Source organism: Sinocyclocheilus rhinocerous, unplaced genomic scaffold (assembly GCF_001515625.1).
Source record: "Sinocyclocheilus rhinocerous isolate Xijiao unplaced genomic scaffold, SAMN03320098_v1.1 scaffold1880, whole genome shotgun sequence".
In the NCBI taxonomy this organism is placed as follows: domain Eukaryota; kingdom Metazoa; phylum Chordata; class Actinopteri; order Cypriniformes; family Cyprinidae; genus Sinocyclocheilus; species Sinocyclocheilus rhinocerous.
This window is the reverse complement of record NW_015635022.1, coordinates 147,601-168,718: the sequence shown is the minus strand read 5'-3', so window position 1 is coordinate 168,718 and position 21,118 is coordinate 147,601. Positions and strand designations below refer to the sequence as shown.

The 21,118-nt window shown below is 35.1% G+C and overlaps 1 protein-coding gene across 1 annotated transcript in view; it reads left to right on the top strand.

The window, feature by feature from the left end:
* sorcs3a (sortilin related VPS10 domain containing receptor 3a) overlaps nt 1–21,118 on the top strand; it is a 129,738-nt gene that overhangs the window by 84,577 nt on the left and 24,043 nt on the right. The window contains exons 9-17 of the mRNA XM_016560119.1: nt 1,107–1,286; nt 5,852–5,998; nt 9,450–9,552; nt 11,337–11,413; nt 11,851–11,942; nt 12,750–12,857; nt 14,156–14,273; nt 14,356–14,489; nt 20,641–20,754. Of these exons, the coding sequence (XP_016415605.1) occupies nt 1,107–1,286; nt 5,852–5,998; nt 9,450–9,552; nt 11,337–11,413; nt 11,851–11,942; nt 12,750–12,857; nt 14,156–14,273; nt 14,356–14,489; nt 20,641–20,754 (1,073 nt within the window). The remainder of the gene's footprint in view (nt 1–1,106; nt 1,287–5,851; nt 5,999–9,449; nt 9,553–11,336; nt 11,414–11,850; nt 11,943–12,749; nt 12,858–14,155; nt 14,274–14,355; nt 14,490–20,640; nt 20,755–21,118) is intronic.

The window sequence follows — 21,118 nt, the reverse complement described above, 5'->3', positions numbered from 1 at the left end:
GTTTTGTAAAAATCGACGCGTTTCAAAAAGGCGGGGCATAGAGGAGAAACAATAATGTACAGTATGTGGAAAATAATGTGTTTTTTTAACTTTAAACCGCATAAACACATTTCATTACACCAAATACACAAAATAATGTTCTTTTTAGCAGCATCATATGACCCCTTTAAGGTTGTATAATATGGTCATGCAGAATATGTGCTTTTTAAGTACTAATAAACAGCCAATATGCTAGTAATATGCTTGCTAATAAGCAACTAGTTAATAGTGAGAATTGGTCCGTATACTTAATTGTTGCTAGAATGAATTATCCAGATTAGACAAATAAAATATTTTTATTTATTATTAGACAACTTGATTCAGAAGAAATCTTGAGAAGAGGAGAAAGGCAGAGAAGTTCAGCTGCTTCTTGTAAGATGTGATGCTCTCAGCAGTCATGCTGTTGGTGGTCTTGGCACTTCATTCCACCAGAGAGGAACAGAGAGGGTGAAGGTTTTGGAGATTGACTGTTTCAGTAGCAGTCCTGAAAGCCAGTGTCAAAGCCTTGAATTTGGTAGAGCTGGGAACCAGTGGAGTGAGAGCAGGAGGGGTGTGACTGAATTCTCTTTATCTAATTGAAAACCAGACATGCTGCCACGTTCTGGATCATCTGCTGAGGCATAGTTGGGCTGGTTAGAAGGCCCTCCAGTAGTTTTTTTTTTTTTTTTTTAAGCAAGGGCTTTATTTTGATTGTTTATTTTAAAAATCCATTTTATTATAAATTTTTATGATTTAACTATTCATTTGCTTTTCATCAACACCCTACCTACTTTGCTAACCCTAGTGATTTTGGACTTTATACTGACACCTATTGGTGTGGATGAATGGTCAAAGGTTGTTAGTTACCAATGCCAAGCACATTTCTGCACATTTCTCCTGTTGAAGAAAGAAATACAAAATCTTTTCAGTTCGCTTGCTTTGGTCAGTTGGGTATACATTAAAACACATGTTCTACTGAGCCCTGCACAAACATGTAATCCTGTATAGATCATGCCCACTGAGAACTAGCAGGGGTCCTCGCTAATGACTTCTGCTTTCTTTCTTGCTTTTCTTTTTATGTTTTCTAGGACATGCATATCGTGAGCACAGATCAAGGTCAGGTTTTCACCGCCGTCCAGGAGTGGAACCAGAATGATACCTACAACCTGTACATATCTGACACACGTGGGGTTTACTTCACCTTGGCCCTGGAAAACGTCAGGACCAGCCGTGGTCTCGGAGGCAACAGCATGATCGACCTTTACGAGGCATAACTTCATCACTAACTTGTTAACAAGCTAACATTAGCCTTCAAGGCTTCATGCTAGATGCTCATTACTCCTCAGACTGCATTAGAATTCATGTCAGACGCTACTTCTCGCCCTAGCACTCAAGCATAGCCCACATTATCTTAAGCCTCTGGGGAATTAGCAAGCGTAAATGAATGATAGCATTGAAGACAGAGAGATAAATTGAGTTGTAGTTAAATGTTGTCAGTGGGGGGATAGAGGAGGGAGATTGCTGATTCAAAGGGAACTGCTCGTGTTTTGTGTATGACTCCTTCTATAAAGGGATCCTATCACAAGGAATGAAGTTTCCCTTGATCTTTCAAGATAAAAGAGTTAATTGTATCATGAAGACATTTCGTAACTTGTTTCCCTCTGGAAAATGTAGCTCAAGTTTAGCTGTGTTTTGGAGCTTGATAACCGGTTTTATAGCGGGGCTTAAGCTTGGTTAAGAAAAACTGGTACTTCAGAAAAGAACAATCCTCAAAAAAAAAAAAAAATAATAATAATTTTGAAATTGCTCTAAAGCACACTTTTTATTATGCCTATTCAATAATTTGGAGGGGGTTTTTTTTGTTTTAAAGGTCTAAACAAGCTTGGGAGTCTTTATTATAGGCACACGCATCAGTCTTAAAGGGACAGTTCACCCAAAAATGAAAATGTGATGTTTATCTGCTTACCCCCAGGGCATCCAAGATGTAGGTGACTTTGTTTCTTCAGTAGAACACAAACAAAGATTTTTAAGTCAAACCGTTGCAGTCTGTCAGTCTTATAATGCAAGTGGATGGGAATCACAGCTTTGAGAGTCAAAAAACATACACAAACAAAACCAAATTAAACCCTGCGGCTCGTGACGATACATTGATGTGTAAAGACACGAAACGATCGGTCTGTGCAAGAAACTGAACAGTATTTATATCGTTTTTTACCTCTGATTTTCACCGCAATGTCCGAACTGTCCTGGGCGCATTTGCATCTTCTTCTTCAGCCGGCACGTGATGCGTCTTCTTCTTCTTCTTGCTTTACGGTGGATCGTAGACTTATAAGTGCATTACCGCCACCTATCTCTCATGTGGACCATTGACACTCCTAATCGAGATTGTAGATAGAGTGTCAATGGTCCATTTGAGAGATAGGTGGCGGTAATGCACTTATAAGTCTGCGATCCGCCGTAAAGCAAGAAGAAGAAGAAGACGAGTCAGGCGCCGGCTGTTGAACGCGCTCAGGATGCGCTCTAGACAGTTCGGACATTGCGGTGAAAATCAGAGGTAAAAAACTATATAAATACTTTTCAGTTTCTTGCACAGACCGATCGTTTCGTGTCTTTACACATCAATGTATCGTCACGAGCCGCAGGGTTTAATTTGGTTTTGTTTGTGTATGTTTTTTGACTCTCAAAGCTGTGATTCCCATCCACTTGCATTATAAGAATGACAGACTGCAACGGTTTGACTTAAAAATCTTTGTCTGTGTTCTACTGAAGAAACAAAGTCACCTACATCTTGGATGCCCTCAGGGTAAGCAGATAAACATAACATTTTCATTTTTGGGTGAACTATCCCTTTAAGGACTTACTGGAGACTTTTTCGAGAGAAAAAAGTCTTATTGGAGACTCGCCTATGAGAGAAAGAACTCTTATAAAAGCCAATACAAGAAAAGAACATATGACAAGTGAGACTAAATGAAAGGAAGTGCCTTTCTCTCTATCAATTTCTCCTGTTGTCTCTCTTCCTCAGTTCTTTAAACACCTCTCAGTGTTAGTCTGCATTATACTTCTTTTGGGTCAGTGGCATTGTTCTGCTTTCTTCTTTTAATAAGAATATTAGACTAGGATTTTTTTTTTTTATCTTATACCAAGTATGAAGTACTAAAGTGAAGTATATTTGTTTTCAGGAATATTTGGGTATATCTATATATTAATATTGATTTACATTTAATTTAAATATGTTTTTTAAGCTTTAACAGGAAAAAAAACACGCTGAGTGGTCTAACAAAGTAATGAAAGTGTACAGTGCACATTAAGTTTAATCTTATATAGATAGATAGATAGATAGATAGATAGATAGAGATACATGAATTTTCCATAAAATCACTACTCAACAGTCTACCACAATCAATACTATTTTGTGAGGATGAATCCCCACAAGAAAACTTAAGTATCGGAAGTATCAGTGTCTCAAGATCGATCCGCCTGTCTGTGGCCAGAACTCTCACACTGCATGTAGTTTTTCTGTAAGAATAGATTTGCCAATTGAGTTCAAGGAAACCATTCCTCCTTCATGACAGTAAGACATTACTATCGGAATATGGTCATTCTCAGCATATACTATAACATATTGCTTTAAAATTAGCAGCCTGTACCAAGCACAAAAAAATTGAGGAATGAAACATTTGCTTCCCTTGTCCAGGCGGCTAAAAATAGTCTCCATTAGTGAGTGCAAGCAAGGATGGTTTCATTAATGCATTGGTTATGATGCATCTCCCCACTTCTGTGCCAAGGCTGGCTCAAAGCACACTCACCCTGCCAATACTGAATCAGCAGTCCATCCATATCTCTAATAGATTGCAGCAGCCTTCATTAATGCTTATTGAAAACTGGCTTTTTTCACTGAAGCTCCAGTTGGAGCCTAAGATGCGACTTGTGACTGGACGTTTGTCATATTTATCTGCCTATTGATCAGCGAGAAGTGGGGTTGTTTTACTTTTATATATTTTTATAACGGCAATGATAGATAATGCATATTGTGGTTCTGGCACTCTGTGCGCACACTTCTTTGGTATTGGCATCAGCGGCGTGCTGCCATGTGTGCAAAGGATGCACACTGCTTACCTTGGAAACACTAGTGTTTAAATATACACTACCGTTTAGAAGTTTGGGGTTAGTGTTTTTTTTTTCCACATTAATACTTTTATTCAGCAATTTTTTTTTTTTTATTTGATCAAAAGTGACAGTAAAGACTGTTACATTACAAAAATTGTATTTCCAATACTGTTCTTTTGAACTTTCTATTCAAATTCCCAAAAAATAAAATAAAATCATGATTTCCACAAAAATATTAAGCAGCACAACTACTTTTTTTGTTTGATAATAATACGAATAATAAGAAATGTTTCTTGAGGAGCAAATCAGCATATTAGAATGATTTCTAAAGATCATGTTACACTTAATACTGGAGTAATGATGCTGAAAATTCAGAAAATTCAGCTTTAAAATCAGAGGAATAAATTACATTTTTAACATATATTAAAATAGAATACACTTATTGTACATGTAATAATATTTTACAATATTACAGTTTTACTGTCTTTTTATTACAGTTTTTACTGTCATCACAAGAACAAATTAAATAAAAAATATGTTAAATAACATTAATGTAAAAAGTATGCAAAATAATAATATTTTACAATATTGCAGTTTTATTTATTTATTTATTGATCAGATAAATGCAGCATTTTATCTTTCCAAAACATTAAACAAATCTTAAATAAATAAATAAACTATCTGCACACTTTTTGAACGGCAGCGTACAATGGACACAAAGGGTTTATGGACAATTAAAAATATATGAATGCTTTACACTACATATCAGACTAAGAGGCATAAAAATAAGTTATGCTGATTTTTTTTTTTTTTTCATAGCCATTTTTATTTTTACCAACTGGTCTAAAAGTTTATTATAAGTGGTGGATGTAGAAAGTCAATTCCCAAAGTTGCCTATGGTGGTTTGCTATTTGTTTTTCCTCCCAGTTGAAAACTCTAGCATTGCTGGTCACCAGCATATGATGCACTCCAAATGGCTTCTTAAATAGTTTAAACAGCAAGACCTTCTTGGTCATTTTGCTCTTGTTTTAAACAGAAGTAATTCAGGCTAAAGATCTTTGCATTGTTTGTTCAGTTGCTCTTTTGATTGTTTGCACAGTGCTGAACACATAGTCCTGAAGAATTAATTGTAAACACGAATGAACAGCTGATCCGCTCACTGAAGTATGACCCGATTTGCAGAGCATGCTGAATATGAACCGCTCTACCACAGCCAGTACATCCATCTTCTTCCGGGAGAACATTGGAATGGAGAGATGGAAGCTAAAGGATAATAAATAATTACCGCTGTGATTGACACGTCTGGCCAGCGAAGGACGGGACCTCATTAGTCGTGTCCATCCAATGCGGCTCCGTCACTGTGACACTGTCAAATGCAGTCCCTATTAGTGCCACTTACAGACTCGGACCCTGCCTTAGAGCATGCTTCACTAGCGGGGCATGATTTAAAATGGGTCGCTAGCACCACTGTCACGATTCAATATTGCTAAGTTTGGGCTTGTTTTAAGCTGAGGATGAGCAGCCTGGCACTGGCTTAGATGCTTGTCAGTTAGAGTAATACCTTGAAATTGTCTGGAGCATGTCAGCTAGCTTCGGCTATCACGGAGTGGGCGCTAGTGTCTGTGTAATTAAGAGACGTTAGTAGATGACAGTCCGAAGCACCTTAACGGCGAATGTAGATGTTCATGTTAATATTTGTATTGTATTTCTTCCCCCTTGTTCCCAGGTAGCAGGGATTGAAGGTATGCTCATCGCTAACAGGAAGGTGGAGAACCAGGTGAAGACGTACATTACTTACAACAAGGGCCGAGACTGGAGGCTTTTGCAGGCGCCCACTACTGACCTGGCAGGAAATCCGATTCATTGTGTGCTGGTAAGAAATGAGAGAGAGAAATAAAGGCATGTTTTGGATTTTTTTATTTTATTTTATTTTATTTTATTTTTAGTGAGTGAACTATCCCTTTAACTTGGTCAGTGTGTTATGTTAATCATTACTAAAATGCAATTATTTTATTTTATTTTATTATGACAATTTTTTATTACATATCAATTTTGTGGGTAAACTATTGATTAGTGATTGGAATAGGAATGAAATAGAAATCATTTAAACTTGGTCTGTTTCTTATTATTGTTAAACATTACTAAAATATTTACAATTATTTTATTTTATTATTATTATCATTATTTGTTTTAAATATAAAGGAATAGTTCACCCATTAATAAACATAAGATAACATATAGCATATAACATAGCATAACATAACATATAACATATATAACATAACATATAGTATAATAAAATAAAATAATTACAAGTATTTGTAAGTTAAACATTACCTTGGTCAGTTTGTTATTCATGTTAATCATTACTAAAATAACAGCATTTTTATTTATTATTTCATTTTTTTTATTACTTTATTTTATGGGTCAGCTTGTTATTTGTGGGAACACAAAATAAATACTGTCTATTAACTGTCTAATTCTTTAAAGGTAATATTCTTTCTCCAATGGATTTGATTAAAGGCAACAGACTCTGTAATGCATAATCAGAAATGATATTGATCTACTCAAATAATAACTTTTATATTATTTGTAAATGGCAAGTAGTTTCAGGGTATTGACATGCATAGGTTATCATTAATATTTAGTAGCTGTATAATGTTTAGATGCAAAAGAAAAAAAAATAGTCAAGGCCAAAGAAACATACACAGAAAGCTCCAGCATGACTGAAGAGCCTTGAATCCGAGTTGACTGTAATAGTCCTCTGCTTTGACACTCTCATTAGCCTCCTATAATCCTTACGATTACCGACTCGAAATCCTGTTGCCTTTGCCGTCCACATAATAATGTCAAGCCATCCATTGAGTGGATGAAAAGGACAATTTGTGGTGCATGGAGAGCAGATGTAATTCTTGTTTTGTTATGTTGGAGGCCCCAGGAGAGTTGCTTCTCTGTTTTAATGTCAAATCCCTGTCTTTTGCCGGTAATGACTGTAAAAGGCAATTAGTGTTCACGGTAAGGTTAGCGGTCTCAACAGAGGGCACTCCAAACATGATTATATTGCCTTATTTGTCCTTGTTTTTTTTTTGTTTTTTTTTGTGGAAACCACAGTCGATATGTTATTATTATTCATTTGAGCTCTTCAAGTTGTTATCTTTTTAGTGTTAGATAAATGAGTACGTGATACCCACTATTGCACTCGGTAATAAAACATCACACCTGCCCTTTATTACAAAACCAAACACGCACTTCTACAAGTCATGGCTTGAGGCTGTATAAATTTGAAAACACTGAAGCTACATGTTATTTCTGAATATTTACTAACTCGGACCACTCAGCTGGAAGCTTGAGGCTACAATTTAGCAAGAGTAAAATGAAATCAAAACCTGCTTTATTTGGAAATGGTAATACAAATTGGTATAAATTTAACTCTGCGCCAATAGTATTATAAATGTATGATGTGCACTACCATTCAAAAGTTCGATTCAGGATTTGTTAAATGGTTTTCAAGGAATTATCTTGTGTTCACCAAGGCTGCATTTATTTGATCAAAAATACAGTAAAACAGTAATATTGTGAAATTTTATAGCTGTTTTCTATTTGAATATATTTTAAAATTTAATTTATTCCTGTGATGCAAAGCTGAATTTTCAGCATTATTACTCCAGTCTTCAGTCACATGATCCTTCAGAAATCATTCTAATATGTTGATTTGCTGCTCAAGAACCTTTATTATTATTATCAATGTTGAAAGTAGCTATGCTGCATAATATATATTTTTTTTAATCTGTGATATTTTTTTTTCTTCAGGATTCTTCGATGAACAGAAAGTTCAAAACAACAGCATTTATTTGAAATAGATTTTTATTTTATATTGTTTTGTTTTGTTTTTCAATAAATTAGAAAGTTTTTACTGTCGCCTGTCACTTTTGATCAATTTAAGGAATAAAGTTTTTTTTTTGTTTTGTTTTTGTTTCATTCATTCATTCATTCATTCATTAAGTATTCATTCATTAAGCAAACAAACACGGTAGCAAGCAAGCTGGCCCCAAACTTTTGAATGGAATAGAGTAAAGAAAACTGCACATACATTATAGAAACAAAAGATTATTTAAATTAGACAGCCAGTGTAGGCTTTTTAAAAGTCAAAACACATTAAATAGCTACTTTGTTTCATTTCTGATTCTGACAAAAAATAAAAATAAAGTAGACAGATTTTTATTTCCTTTTGAACTTCCACGGAATTTTCATTATCGAGTAAACAATTGCTATTACAATTAAATGGCTGTACCTCGTGATAAAAACTTAAATAGAGCATCTGTCAATTGAAGGCGCGACGTGCCACTGGCTGCTTCCAGCGCAGACAGCTGATCCTAATGAGCATGATTTAGTTTTGGCGAGTCAACGCCACACCATGGTGTTATGTTGCTTTCCAATTCAGGAAATCAATTTCCTACTTTGAAAAGTATAATAGAACACCATCTAAACTTGAAAACTGCAAGTGCAAAAATTCATCAAGACATTATGTAGCTTTTTGGCAGATGTACACTGTTAATGCACCAAACATCATAAGCAAACAGGATACATCAAAAAGTCAGAGTTGCTACGTTATGTGATAAAAAATGTTTGCAGATGTTTGCAAACGTGCAGAGACAGGTGTGATCCTTTATGTTGATAACTGTGCATCTACAGAACACATTAAAGCAATGTTTATTCTCTGTAATTTTGTTGCCAGGTCATTTCTTTGTTGATAGTCGAACACCTGCTAAGCTAAGATTACTACTGGCATTTAGTTTTGTTTTGTATCATTTGGCCTTTATGGTCTAAAATAAGACATTTCAGGTTGGAATACTCTACATCTGAATGTGAATGAAACAGAATTATTCCCACAACAGCTATAATTTCCTAAATTCTGTTTGTGTTGCCTTGATAAGCGTAGCATCTCATGCAGCGTTTTCTTCTATCATCCATTAACTTGATTGGCTGAGTTTGCTTTCTAGATTTATCGTCTTGATTTTCCTGAGCTGTGTTATTTTGTTTACATGCAGATCTCCGACCACAAGATTAACCGTATCCGGTATGCAATAGATCACATAGTATTATCCATGTTTCATGACAGTGAATTATGGGAGTTGTTTCTGTATTATGAATTGTGTAATATTAAGCATAAAGTCGCCTACGTTATGGCCAACACAGCAGCACTCGTGCACTTATTGTCTTAGACTTTCTCATGCCTGCGGGATCACATCGGCTTGTTTTGATTGACAGCTACATTATAGCTCTGTTGTGGCTAATGGAGGATGTGTCACTTTCTCTCTGCTCAGCCGTTTTGCTCGCTGCACCTACAACTGCAGATGTCAGAGAACCCATACCTCTCAGGCTCCATCTCCACCAAGAGCTCAGCGCCGGGAGTCATCGTGGCTATAGGTAAATGGTAAACCTGAGCAGCATGTGTGGGACTGGGATGTTCGGCTGCTGTTGGGTGTGTTGGCATGTTTATAAGAAACTTAAACATTGCTTGTTACGTCAGGCTAGGACACTTTCACTCCAGAGCATTTGCTGCGGACCCTCCCGTTTGTTTGCAGACAGCATTTGGTCCGTTTAGTTGGTGTGAAAGTGAATTTTTGCACCAATTGAAAATGTAATTTGGAGTACGACTTGGCTTGTTTATAAACAAATCACTCTAAATCACTAATGCCGGCCAACGAGTTGGTGTTTTTTCAATGTATGCTTCAGACACGGGTCATGACGAGGCGTTCCCCATAGCGACCCCTAGAGGACGCAGTTCGAAGTTCCCATGAAAGGGAACTTTTGAATAGATAGTTCACCTGAAAATTAAAAATATTTACTCACCCTCATGTCGTCGAAAACCAGTATGACTTTCTGTCTTCTCTGGAACACGAAATAAGCTACTTTGAAAAATGTGGAAGTCAGTGGAAGTCAATTGAAGTCAATGGTGAACAAAACTGTTTGGCTACCAACATACTCCAAAATGCCTGCTTTTGTGTTCGGAAGAAAAAATTCATTTTTTGGGATGACATGAGGGTGAGTAAATTATGACATAATTTTCATTTTTAGGTGAACTATCTCTAATGTAGGCCTATACAGTAATTTGCATCTTATAAAAGGTATAAAAGATCCCAAACTTTTGAACGATATAATATTTGGAATGTTGTTTTTTTTTGTTTGTTTTTTAGTCTATATTCTTATTCTTATATAAAGGGGGTTTTGAGTTGTAATATCGTCATGTGACCGTGTGCTCCACCTAATAGGTCCCTTTTTCTAGATATACTCTGTATTCATGAATGTTGTAAAATTAAAACGTTTTGAAATAGCAACTTGTTTTAAATATAAGGAAGTTCTTTGAACATGAACAGCTCTCACATTTCACATTCCCAGTGGGTTTGCTGTTAAAGTTGTCACTAATTTCTCACAGGCAACTCAAGGACATACAATCACTTCCCCTCAGTTCATTGTGACCGTCTTAGAACAGGGCAACAGCACACAGCAGAGGCGACTGTGGGTGGGTTTACGCTAGTCATGATGTTTGCGTGTGTGGACATAAAACAACACAACACTGTCTACAGTACACAATAGCAGAACTGCAAATATGTAGCACTCATACCTAACCTTTCTCTTGTTCTCTCTTCTGTAATTCAGAGTCATTAGAGAAAAAAAATATTGCTCAGAAATTTCTATTTTAATACTTCATTTAAGTAACTTTGACCTAAAATGCACAAAATGAAACAATTGTTGGCATAGAGTAAAAGTATGGAAATATAAAATGAGTATGGTAGCATAGCTCAGATCATTTGGTCTTGGATGAGGAATTTGATGAGAAGTGTTTGAGTTCATACTGTGGCACTTGATTTTTAATTTCAGACTTTTGTGTCTTGGCAATTTTGAACACAGTGTGAGACATTATCAAGATTTTTTATTATTTTTTTTTGGGTCCAATATGATTGTGTATCAGGATTGTGGGCTCATGAACATGCCAGTCAGAACTGGGTGTGTTTGTATGAATGTTGTGAGAATATTGAGCAGGAATTGAGCAAATATTGAACCATGCTGTCTGACCTCAATTACAAAAGCTGCTTATTCAAGTACAAATACATATTTGTTGATTTATGAATTTTGAATGTGCTATGCTGGTGTTCGACATTGTTTCATTATTTAACGCAAATATTTTTGGGATTTGGTTCGTTTTCCAGGGAATATTGGCTCTGAGCTGTCTTACAATAATGTGGCGATGTTCATTTCATCAGACGCAGGCAATAACTGGAGACAGGTATGGCTGGTTCACACTGGTTCATACTTCCCATTTAGCCACTTGTTAGCAACAACATTCTTTCATGTAAAATCACAGATGGTTTTTAATTGTGTATTTTATGTCATAGAATAAAATGCGAAAATATCTTGAGTTTGTGTTAAACACAAACCTTATTTCAGGCATTATACCAAAAACCCATTTAAAAAAAAAACATTGGACGATGGAACCGGAAGAGCTAAAATGCTAACTATGGCTGGGTTTTGACCTACAAAAATAGTTCATTGCTGCAGCACTCTATTGCAAAACCAGAAAGCTTAAACCAGAGTACAAAAAAACTAGAAAAACTACCGTATGATTGTGAGAAAGGTAGTCAAATTTGTATACAAAAGTTCCTTTTTGAGCCTATTTGTGCAATAAGATGAAAATAACCCCATGTTGTTCTTCCCATGATGCAGATTTTTGAGGAAGAGCACAACGTGTGGTTTTTGGACAAAGGTGGAGCTTTGGTTGCCGTGAAGCAGCCCACTGTGCCCACTAGACATCTTTGGTAGGTGAAAATAAGCTGGTTTCTGCCAGGTTTATTCATGCTGGTTTAGCGAAATTCCTGCTTCAGTTACTTTGGTTGGCACTCTATCTGTCTGACAGGGTTGGTTCTGTACTATTAAGACCATTGAGAGAAAAAAAATAAATCGCACCACAAGAACAAAAATCACAGGACACGAAGGCTGCCAAATAACAGATTGGAATCAGTTTTTACGTGGTGCACTATGGGAAGTGTTCCATATTAAAGCTTCCCACTTATCCCCCTGAGTTCACACATTGGTTCCTTCTTCAAATTGGCCCTCCCTGGTTTTGCTTCAGTGATGTTTAATCCTCCAGAGTCTTAAATCTTTTCTCTCTTATCACTCGAAGAGTTTGGCTTTAGTTTTAGGCCCACTGAAGTGTGGCACCTTCATTTTTTAGTTCTCTTAAACAACTCAAGCGAGACAGTAAGTGGAGTCACAACTGTGGAGGGCAGTTGTGTAATTTCCTGCAAGTATGACTTCAAATAACAGCCTTGACTGTATGTCTCTTAATGGATACATGTCAACACTAACTCCGACTGTTGCTTTTAGCAGACCGGAGACAACTTGGAAGCAGTGCCATTGTGCATCGTTGCTTGCAACCTTGTCACACGTGCTACCCTACTGTTTGCACCTGTGAAATGATGTTGATAAAGTGTCATGACCAGACTTTCAGGAAGAAAGTTTTCCAGCTTTTACTTGCTTCTGTTCCCTCCCACATTTATAGACGTTAAGATCTTGAAACATGGCTATTTTCTATTTTCATTTGCACATCTCGATGTCTTCTGCAGGATCAGCTTTGATGAAGGTCGTCAGTGGACGCGTCACAGTTTTTCAGCCATGCCGCTGTTTGTGGATGGTGTTCTGGTGGAGGCAGGTGCAGAAAATCAGATCATGACGTAAGTCTATAGAAGTTTGTTTTTGACCATCTTTCTCTCACACAAGCACACTGTCTGTGCATCCTCATTATGTCCTTTTTATTACAGAAGAATAGATTCCTCTGAGCTCTGAAAAATGGCTTGTTCAAGAGATACACTCATGAGGAAAGGTTAATTAACCAGACTCTTAAGCTAATGTTGTTAGTCTCAGTAAAGCAACAACACTTCTCATTATGTCTCAGTGCTGGTATATAGAATAACAGGGTCGTATCGTACTTTTTAATTATTACTTTAAACACACATTAATGCATAAGACAGGACTGAAATTAGCAGATTTATAGTTAAAAATAAACTAGCTAACAGTGGGATCTGCATAAGGATCTGCAGAGCTGTAGGTGCTACACACAGACAGAAACAGCTCAAGTTTCGTCAAACTCTCACACATTTATTTCTTTATTTATGTATTTCTTTATTTATTTTCTTATTCTGCTGTTTATGAATCTATCTGTCTGTTTTATTATTACTTTAGTTTATTCACTCACTTACTATTCCCTTCATAGTAACACTATATGGAGAAAGAGTGAATACATCTGTGAGTAAATTGAGAGTGAGTAAATTTGTGCTCTTTATTCAAATTCAAACTCTTCTTAATCTGGGAAATAATAATGGTGACAGTAACATTAACTTCACTTTGTAAATATATGAGTATTGTCCGATTAGTGGTTTCATTGTCTTTTTAAGAATCATATTTAAAATGTATTGTGTGTGTGTGTGTGGTTCAGGTATACCCTACATTATGGGAAAAATGCCCCCACAAAGATGGCAATATCCCAAATCATTGTCCTTGTGGGGAAAACAGCTTATAAATCATACAGAATTAAGTTTTTTGAAAATCTAAAATAGCAGAAAGCTTTAAGAGAGGAGTAGGTTTAGGGGTAGGGTTAAAGTAAGGGGATAGAAAATACAGTTTCTACAGTATAAAAATCATTACATCTATGGAATGTCCCAATAAAACATGGAAACCCAACATGTGTGTGTGTTATCCAATTTAGTCAAGAAACTATACTATATCAGAGTTAATTTTTAAAAGAATGAGCTACATTGGGCATTCAATTGTTCTCTCTGAATTCAGATAATGCTACTAACCCCATATTGTCAATTAGGAGAGAGCAATTTCATAGCTGATGAAGTAACCCAGGATTGCTCAGCTCGGCCTCTGGAGATGTGCCTTTTGCAAAGTTTAATTCCAATGCACACACGTCTGGACCAGCTAATGAAGGTGGAGTATGAGAATTAAACATTTCTTTGTCAATTGGCAGGTTTTTCGGACACTTCAGTCATCGTTCTGAATGGCAACTTATCAAAATTGACTACAAGTCCATATTCACCAGAAGGTGCACAGAGGGAGACTACCAAACCTGGCACCTGCATAACCAGGTAAAATAAAACAACACCGCTTGAAACACAATTTCTGAATTGGTAATATAGGTTGCAACTGAGTTAGATGTTATTTTCTTAGGGTGAGCCGTGCATAATGGGTCAAAAGCAGATCTACATGAAACGTCGTCCCGGAAATTACTGCATGGTGGGATGGGACAACTCCAGGATCCTGTCTGCAGAACCCTGCATCTGCAGAGCACACGACTTTGAATGGTGAGTGAACAGCGTACTGAACTAAATGAACCCAACTTAAGATCCACCCACTGATCCAACAGCTCCATCAGTGATTTCCTACAGGTATATCTTTTCTCGTGCTTCTGGAAGAATTGTCTTAAACGGTTTAATTTACTTTAGACAGACTGTGTTATTAATTTGATCTGACTCCAATTAAAGAAGGTCTCAAATGTAGACTGATTCTAATTATATGCTGATCATCATTTTAGATGTGATCCAAATTTAGATATTTGATTATTATTACGGGTATGCATATACATTCGCTTTTCTTGTCCCGATCTCACAAACTGGCTAGTCTGAACATACAGTAATCAGAGGTTGCAACTAATGCCATTAACTTATTACAAAATAGTATAGCCATAAATGAATACTTTTATTCAGCAAGGATGCATTAAATTGATCGAAAGTGACAGTAAAGAAATTTATAATGTTACAAAATATTTATATTTCAAATGTTTCTTGAGCAGTAAATAAGCATATTAGAAGGATTTCTAAAGGATCATCAGACTGGAAAAATGATGCTGAAAATTCAGCTTTGCATTCAAAGAAATAAATACATTTTTAAAATACAATAAAATAGAAAACAATTATTTTAAATTGTAACATTATTTCATAATATATTTGTTTTTACTGCATTTTTTGAATAAATAAATGCAGCTTTGGTGAGCAGAAGATACTTATGCTTATAACATAACATTTTCTCGGCCTCAAACTTTTGACATGATACTTTTATTTTATCAGTGTAAACCAGTTCATAAATGCTTTATACACAAAAGCAGATATTCATTTGTTGAGTCAATATATTGAACCGTTCAAACAGAGCAAGACGTCAAACTCCTGCAAACATAAAGTGTGGTCTAGATTTTCTTCTGCTGTGCTGTGCAGTTTTGCTGTTTTGTGTCCTAGTCTTTTCTTTAGGTGGGATCACAGATATTTTATAAATCTGCACAGCCTTTGTGTTCTGTTCACTGGCGATCCAGAAGCTGTTTTCAAAGATCTCAGAATAGACAAAGTGCTTCTACACCAGTGCACTGGTTAACCCCCTCTGTAGGGTCAGTGTTGGTGGGAAAGGTGCTTTTTTGAGGATCAAGATGCATGATTCAGACAGTCTCTGGACATTAAAGCTTTTAAAGGCCGCAGGGCTGAGAGAGAAAGAGAAGATTGAGATTCTTTCTCATCATAGTCTGTTGTTGTCTGTCTGGAGGTTCTTTTAAAGTATACTGTATATAAATACCTTGGGATCTATCATCATGTATCACATTCGCAGACCAAGTGTTTTATCTTATTCCAACAATGCACAGAGTATCCTTACTTTGTCTTTAATGTTTGGTCTTGTTTTGCAGCAAACAGTACAGTTAAAAATCTTAGCATGCTTTCAGATATGTGTTAATTTGTCTTCTCTATGTGCAAGCAGTCCCCAGGATGTTTCTTGAGTTTTATTGTGTGTCTTTAATTTACCCAGTACTTTGATTCTAATGATATATTTTTTCATTAAACAATCCTTTCTGCAAAATATCAAAGGAAAGGACCCCTTACAAGGACCCTCCTAAAATTTGAAGATAGCTGATTTTTTTTTCACGGAAAAGGAAACATTTTTGCTGTATGAGAAATGTAGTATGTTGAGATATTATGAGAACATTCTGTTTGCAAATTAAATAGCTTTAGTTTTAGTTTGTCTTTAGATAAAAATATATTTTATTTATTTATTTTTTTCCCCAGAAGTATGTGAATAAACCTTTCAGCAGGGTGTATTACTTCTATCATTTTTTTTGCTGAAATTTCACCACCTTTCCTCAGAGGTCTGTCACATTCACTGATTAAGGATGTAAGAGGGAGGAAATATTAAAAGACTGATTCTCTGATTCACTGTGACATGAAGCTCGCATGGAGTAACTTTATACTGTGAATGTGTATGATTGTTCATCAAGCCTTGAAAGGGCAAATGCATAAAGTATATGAGCTTCAATGATTTTGAGTAATCTTGACTAAAATTTTCTATTTTTGGTAATGTCATTTTTAATTTTTTAGCTGGTTTTAACGCTGCTTAAGTCTTGGACTTGCTCAAATGAAATATATACATTCTATATAATTATAATTAATTTTATAATTGTAATTATAAAAATTATTTTAAAAGTTAGCATCCACTCTGTAGTCCTGAAAATTGCATGTGTAGCTTCAGTGACAAAAAGGTTTGCAAGTTTGTTTTATTTTATTAATATTTTAGTGTAACCCCAGAAATAAAAAGAAAAGAAAAAAAAGAAAATGCTAGGTTGCACAATCATCATAGATCTGAGCAGAAAAGTATTTTGTGAGCTGAATTCATTGTGAGAAGTTTATTAGTTCATCAAGTACACAAGGGTCTTACAACTGAAATTGGCTGAAAATTAATGGGACAACATCTTAACTTGACTGTACATCGACTGTCTTTGTTATATCCTTACATTTGTTCATGTAACATATTCCTGCAAGCCTGTTTATATGTTTACACCATTACCTTTGCCATCACAGCAATCTTCTCTTGATAGCTCTACTAAATCTGTAATTCAACTTCCGTCCTATAGCTACATTCCAAGTCAGTTTTGTAAAAGCTCCTGGCCAGAGCCGCAGCACGTAGTTTAGCAGGAAACATTTATTTCCTTTTCTATCAGGGGAAATTACTATAATATGCTAACTTAAAAAGAAAATAAGCATGGTTTTATTTTTGCCACTTTTATTTTTATTTAGGCAGTTGAGCAAGGAAAGGAAATTAGCAATTAGGACATGTTGCATGCTAGACTCAATGCATGTTTCAAATGAGAACTAAGCATTCAGGCACAAGATCAGAATAATTAGCCTTAACTAAGTGAGTTAAACACTGCATTTCAAGATGATGTCTTTCAAATGCATGTTGGTTCAATCTAGCAGAAATAAGTTTCAAATCTTCATGACATTCTAACTTCAAGCCATTAATTAAAGTTTGAAAACAGTTAGGATTAGTTCTGCCAGAACATATATATATATATATATATATATGTGTGTTAACAAATTAAAGGACCATAATTCACAGTGTAATTGCAATGTTATTTTTTTATAATGGCTTTTTGTGTTATTTGCACTTGTAGTAGTTTTGATGATACAGACATGACAAACAACTAAACAGATTTTATTTGCATGTTAATTAGCAAATTTTACCCAGTTATCTTTTTGTCTTAAATTAACCATATACAGCAAAGCTGCTGAACTTTTTTTTTCATCCATTGATTTGTTTCTGAATGAGAAAAACTTTTGCAGTTTAATTTAAGTCCATTAGCTTCTGTGATATTTTGTTTTCATATATTCATTGTCCAGATCAGTTGGGCCCACTGTTACAAATTTCATCCTGCATTTGTAAGATAGGAAAATGCTTGAAAAACAAGACAACTTTTGCTGAATTTGTTGTGAAATCACAGAACTTTTAAATTGTTTTGAAGATGCGAAAAGCAACTTGTGTCAAGATTTGCAGAGTAATTACTCTGTGGAATATAATATGTTGTCTTTTTCCATTAGCTCTGATACAGAGAGCTCATGTAATAATTTTTTATTGGTTTAGGTTGTGGTAAGAATTGAATATATGTCTTCTAGCTGCAGATATAAGATATGTGATACTGACAGAAGAACCAAATAACATTTGTAATGCATGTGTTGCAAGGGTATCTGCAATTAGGAATTCTTCATTTCTTCACCTTTAATAATAATTGCAGAATATACAGTGTGTAGTCAACAGTTAAGAGGCTTTTTTAAACATAAACTTTTAAAAGTCTAAACTTTTACATATTTTACACTATATACAGTATATATATATATATCTACACACTGTATACTGCGAGAGAGAGAGAGAGAGAGAGAGAGAGAGAGAGAGAGATTCATTTTTTAAAGTGTTGAATGTTACATTTGACCTATCTGCTTTCCATTTTTTTATTTTAAAAATATTAAAATTAAAGAATGTTACTTTTACAGTTTTTAATAAGAACTTAATAATTTCTATTTATTTTCCAATTAATTTTACAACTTATCTTTTTCATAACAAAGGATTGTCCCCGATATTGCTGCCATTGCCCAAAACTACATTACACCAAGCATTTTATAGAACAGCTGAGTTTCAATTTGATTATGATGTAAATTAGAGTGACATAGAAGCACATCTCTGCTAGAAGTCATATTTAAAAGATCAGAAGTGCCTTTCATTTTCTAGATTTTTACATCATGATCTGAAAGTAGCTTTATTGGGTGTCATTACTAAACCAATCAGCATTTGCAAATTGTAATTCAGAAACTAACTATGTCTTGTTACTTGTGTAAGATCAAAGGAAACTGAATGCTAACTTATATTAGCAAGTTCAAGTTTTTCTCCAAAAAAGTATAAGAAATGTCATGACTGTTATACATCATTACTATCACACAATATAAAATATTCACACCGTCACACATTATTCAAAAATCCACTTCAAAGATGATCACGGACTTGATAAAATCTTTATTCCAGGACGTGCTTTTTAGTTTTCAAAATTAAGGCAAGGCACATTTATTTCCAGATCACATCTAAAAACACCCAGTGCTGACCAAAGTGCTGTACATAAACCCTGACAAATAAAACAACATATGTGACCCTGGACCACAAAACCAGTCTTTAGTCGATGGGGTATATTTGTAGCAATAGCCAAAAATACATTGTATGGGTCAAAATTATGGATTTTTCTTTTATGCCAAAGATCATTAGGATTTTAAGTAAAGATCATGTTCCATGAAGATATTTTGTAAATTTCCTACCGTAAATGTATATCAAAACCTAATTTTTGATTAGTAATATGCATTGCTAAGGACTTCATTTGGATAACTTTAAAGGCGATTTTCTCAATATTTTAATTTTTTTGCACCCTCAGATTCCAGATATTCAAATAGTCGTATCTCGGCCAAATATTGTCCTATCCTAACAAACCATACATCAATGGAAAGCTTATTTATTCAGCTTTCAGGTGATGTATAAATCTCAATTTTGAAAAATGTACACTTAAGACTGGTTTTGTGGTCCAGGGTCACATATAATAAAATCAACAAGAAAACATGTAAACTAATAAAACTACAATGATTCAAAAGCCAGAGTAAAAAAAGCATGGCCTTTGACACCATTGAACAGTTTGAACAGCTTGAACGGTTAAGTAAGTAGGTAGGAATTTAATACACCACGTTGAACTAGTTTAAATCATATCTTTCTGGTAGAACATTTTTGTTGGAGGTTGTAAATTTTTATTCCTCTACAATACCATTACCTTTTGGTGTACCTCAGGGAACAGTCTTGGACACTCTTTTGTATTCGTTGTATTTGCTCCCTTTAGATTTGACTTTTTCGGAAGCATAATATTCTGTATCATTTTTACATGCATGATACCCAGCCATACCTCCGCTTGAAACATTGAGAAAATTATGACCTGCACTTTTGGGGGGGGGGATCTTCTTGCAGAGGTAAGGTGCTGGTTGCTGGTTCGCAGCTAACTTTTTCAACTGAATTAAACTTAAAAAAAAAAAAATAAAATAAAAAAAATATATATATATATATATATATTTTTTTTTTAGGAATACTACATTTGTATGGCTATAATCTGAGCACTAGCACACAAATATATTTTAAAGCTTGACTCTTATCTGAGTGCTGGATGGGAACTGCTCATAATTAAAAACTCAAATGTGTGGTGCCAAAAGGGACCATGTGGTCTGCTGGGTTTTGTTGTGGATCAGTAATTAATTGATCAATCAAAGTCACTGGTGATATATGAACAGACATTCACTTCAGCAGGTTCCAGGGCTTCTGGGGGAAGAGAGAATTGAAAGATGTTAAGGACATACATTGATGCCTGCAGCTCTCAGAGCAGAAAAGACATTTGTCATCCCAGAATTAATACATCTCAATGGCTGCAATTGTCTCAAGGGCATAAAAGAGGGATATGCTTGAATACAAGATGTGCCGCTGTGCATGAATGATAGGATGTACAGGTAGTTAAGAGAATGTTTTACAGGATAGGCTTCAGGGAACGACATCAGAAAATGTCACAAACCAGATCTTTAAGAAATGATAATATATGTGAGATTTTTTTTCCTTGTTTGTTTTGTTTTGCAGTGATTATGGTTTTGAGAGAAGAGGGGATGGAAACTGTCTGCCTGCATTTTGGTTCAACCTTTCTACGTTGTCTCGAAGCTGTAGCCAAGGGCAAAACTACCTCAACAGCACTGGGTAAGCTGCATGTATATACAGTATGTAGACTCTTCTTCATCATGGTGGGGTTGTACTCTTCTTATGTTGATATTTATTCACTGATGGCTAAATCTGACCTGCAAACATATTTACTTAACAATTTAAAGGAGACTTGTATGAGACATATTTCGTTTTCATTTTTAAGTTTTAGTAATTTAGTTTTTGCCATCTTTATTAGTTTTTTATGTCCATATAGTAATGTTTTTATTGTTATTATTTTAAATGAATAAACCATTTTTAGTTGTTTTAGTACACCAAGTTTAACTAAATTAAAATTAGCTTAGATCTTAAGTTACTATAATAACCCTGCTATTTGGCATTATATATACAGTATATACAGTAT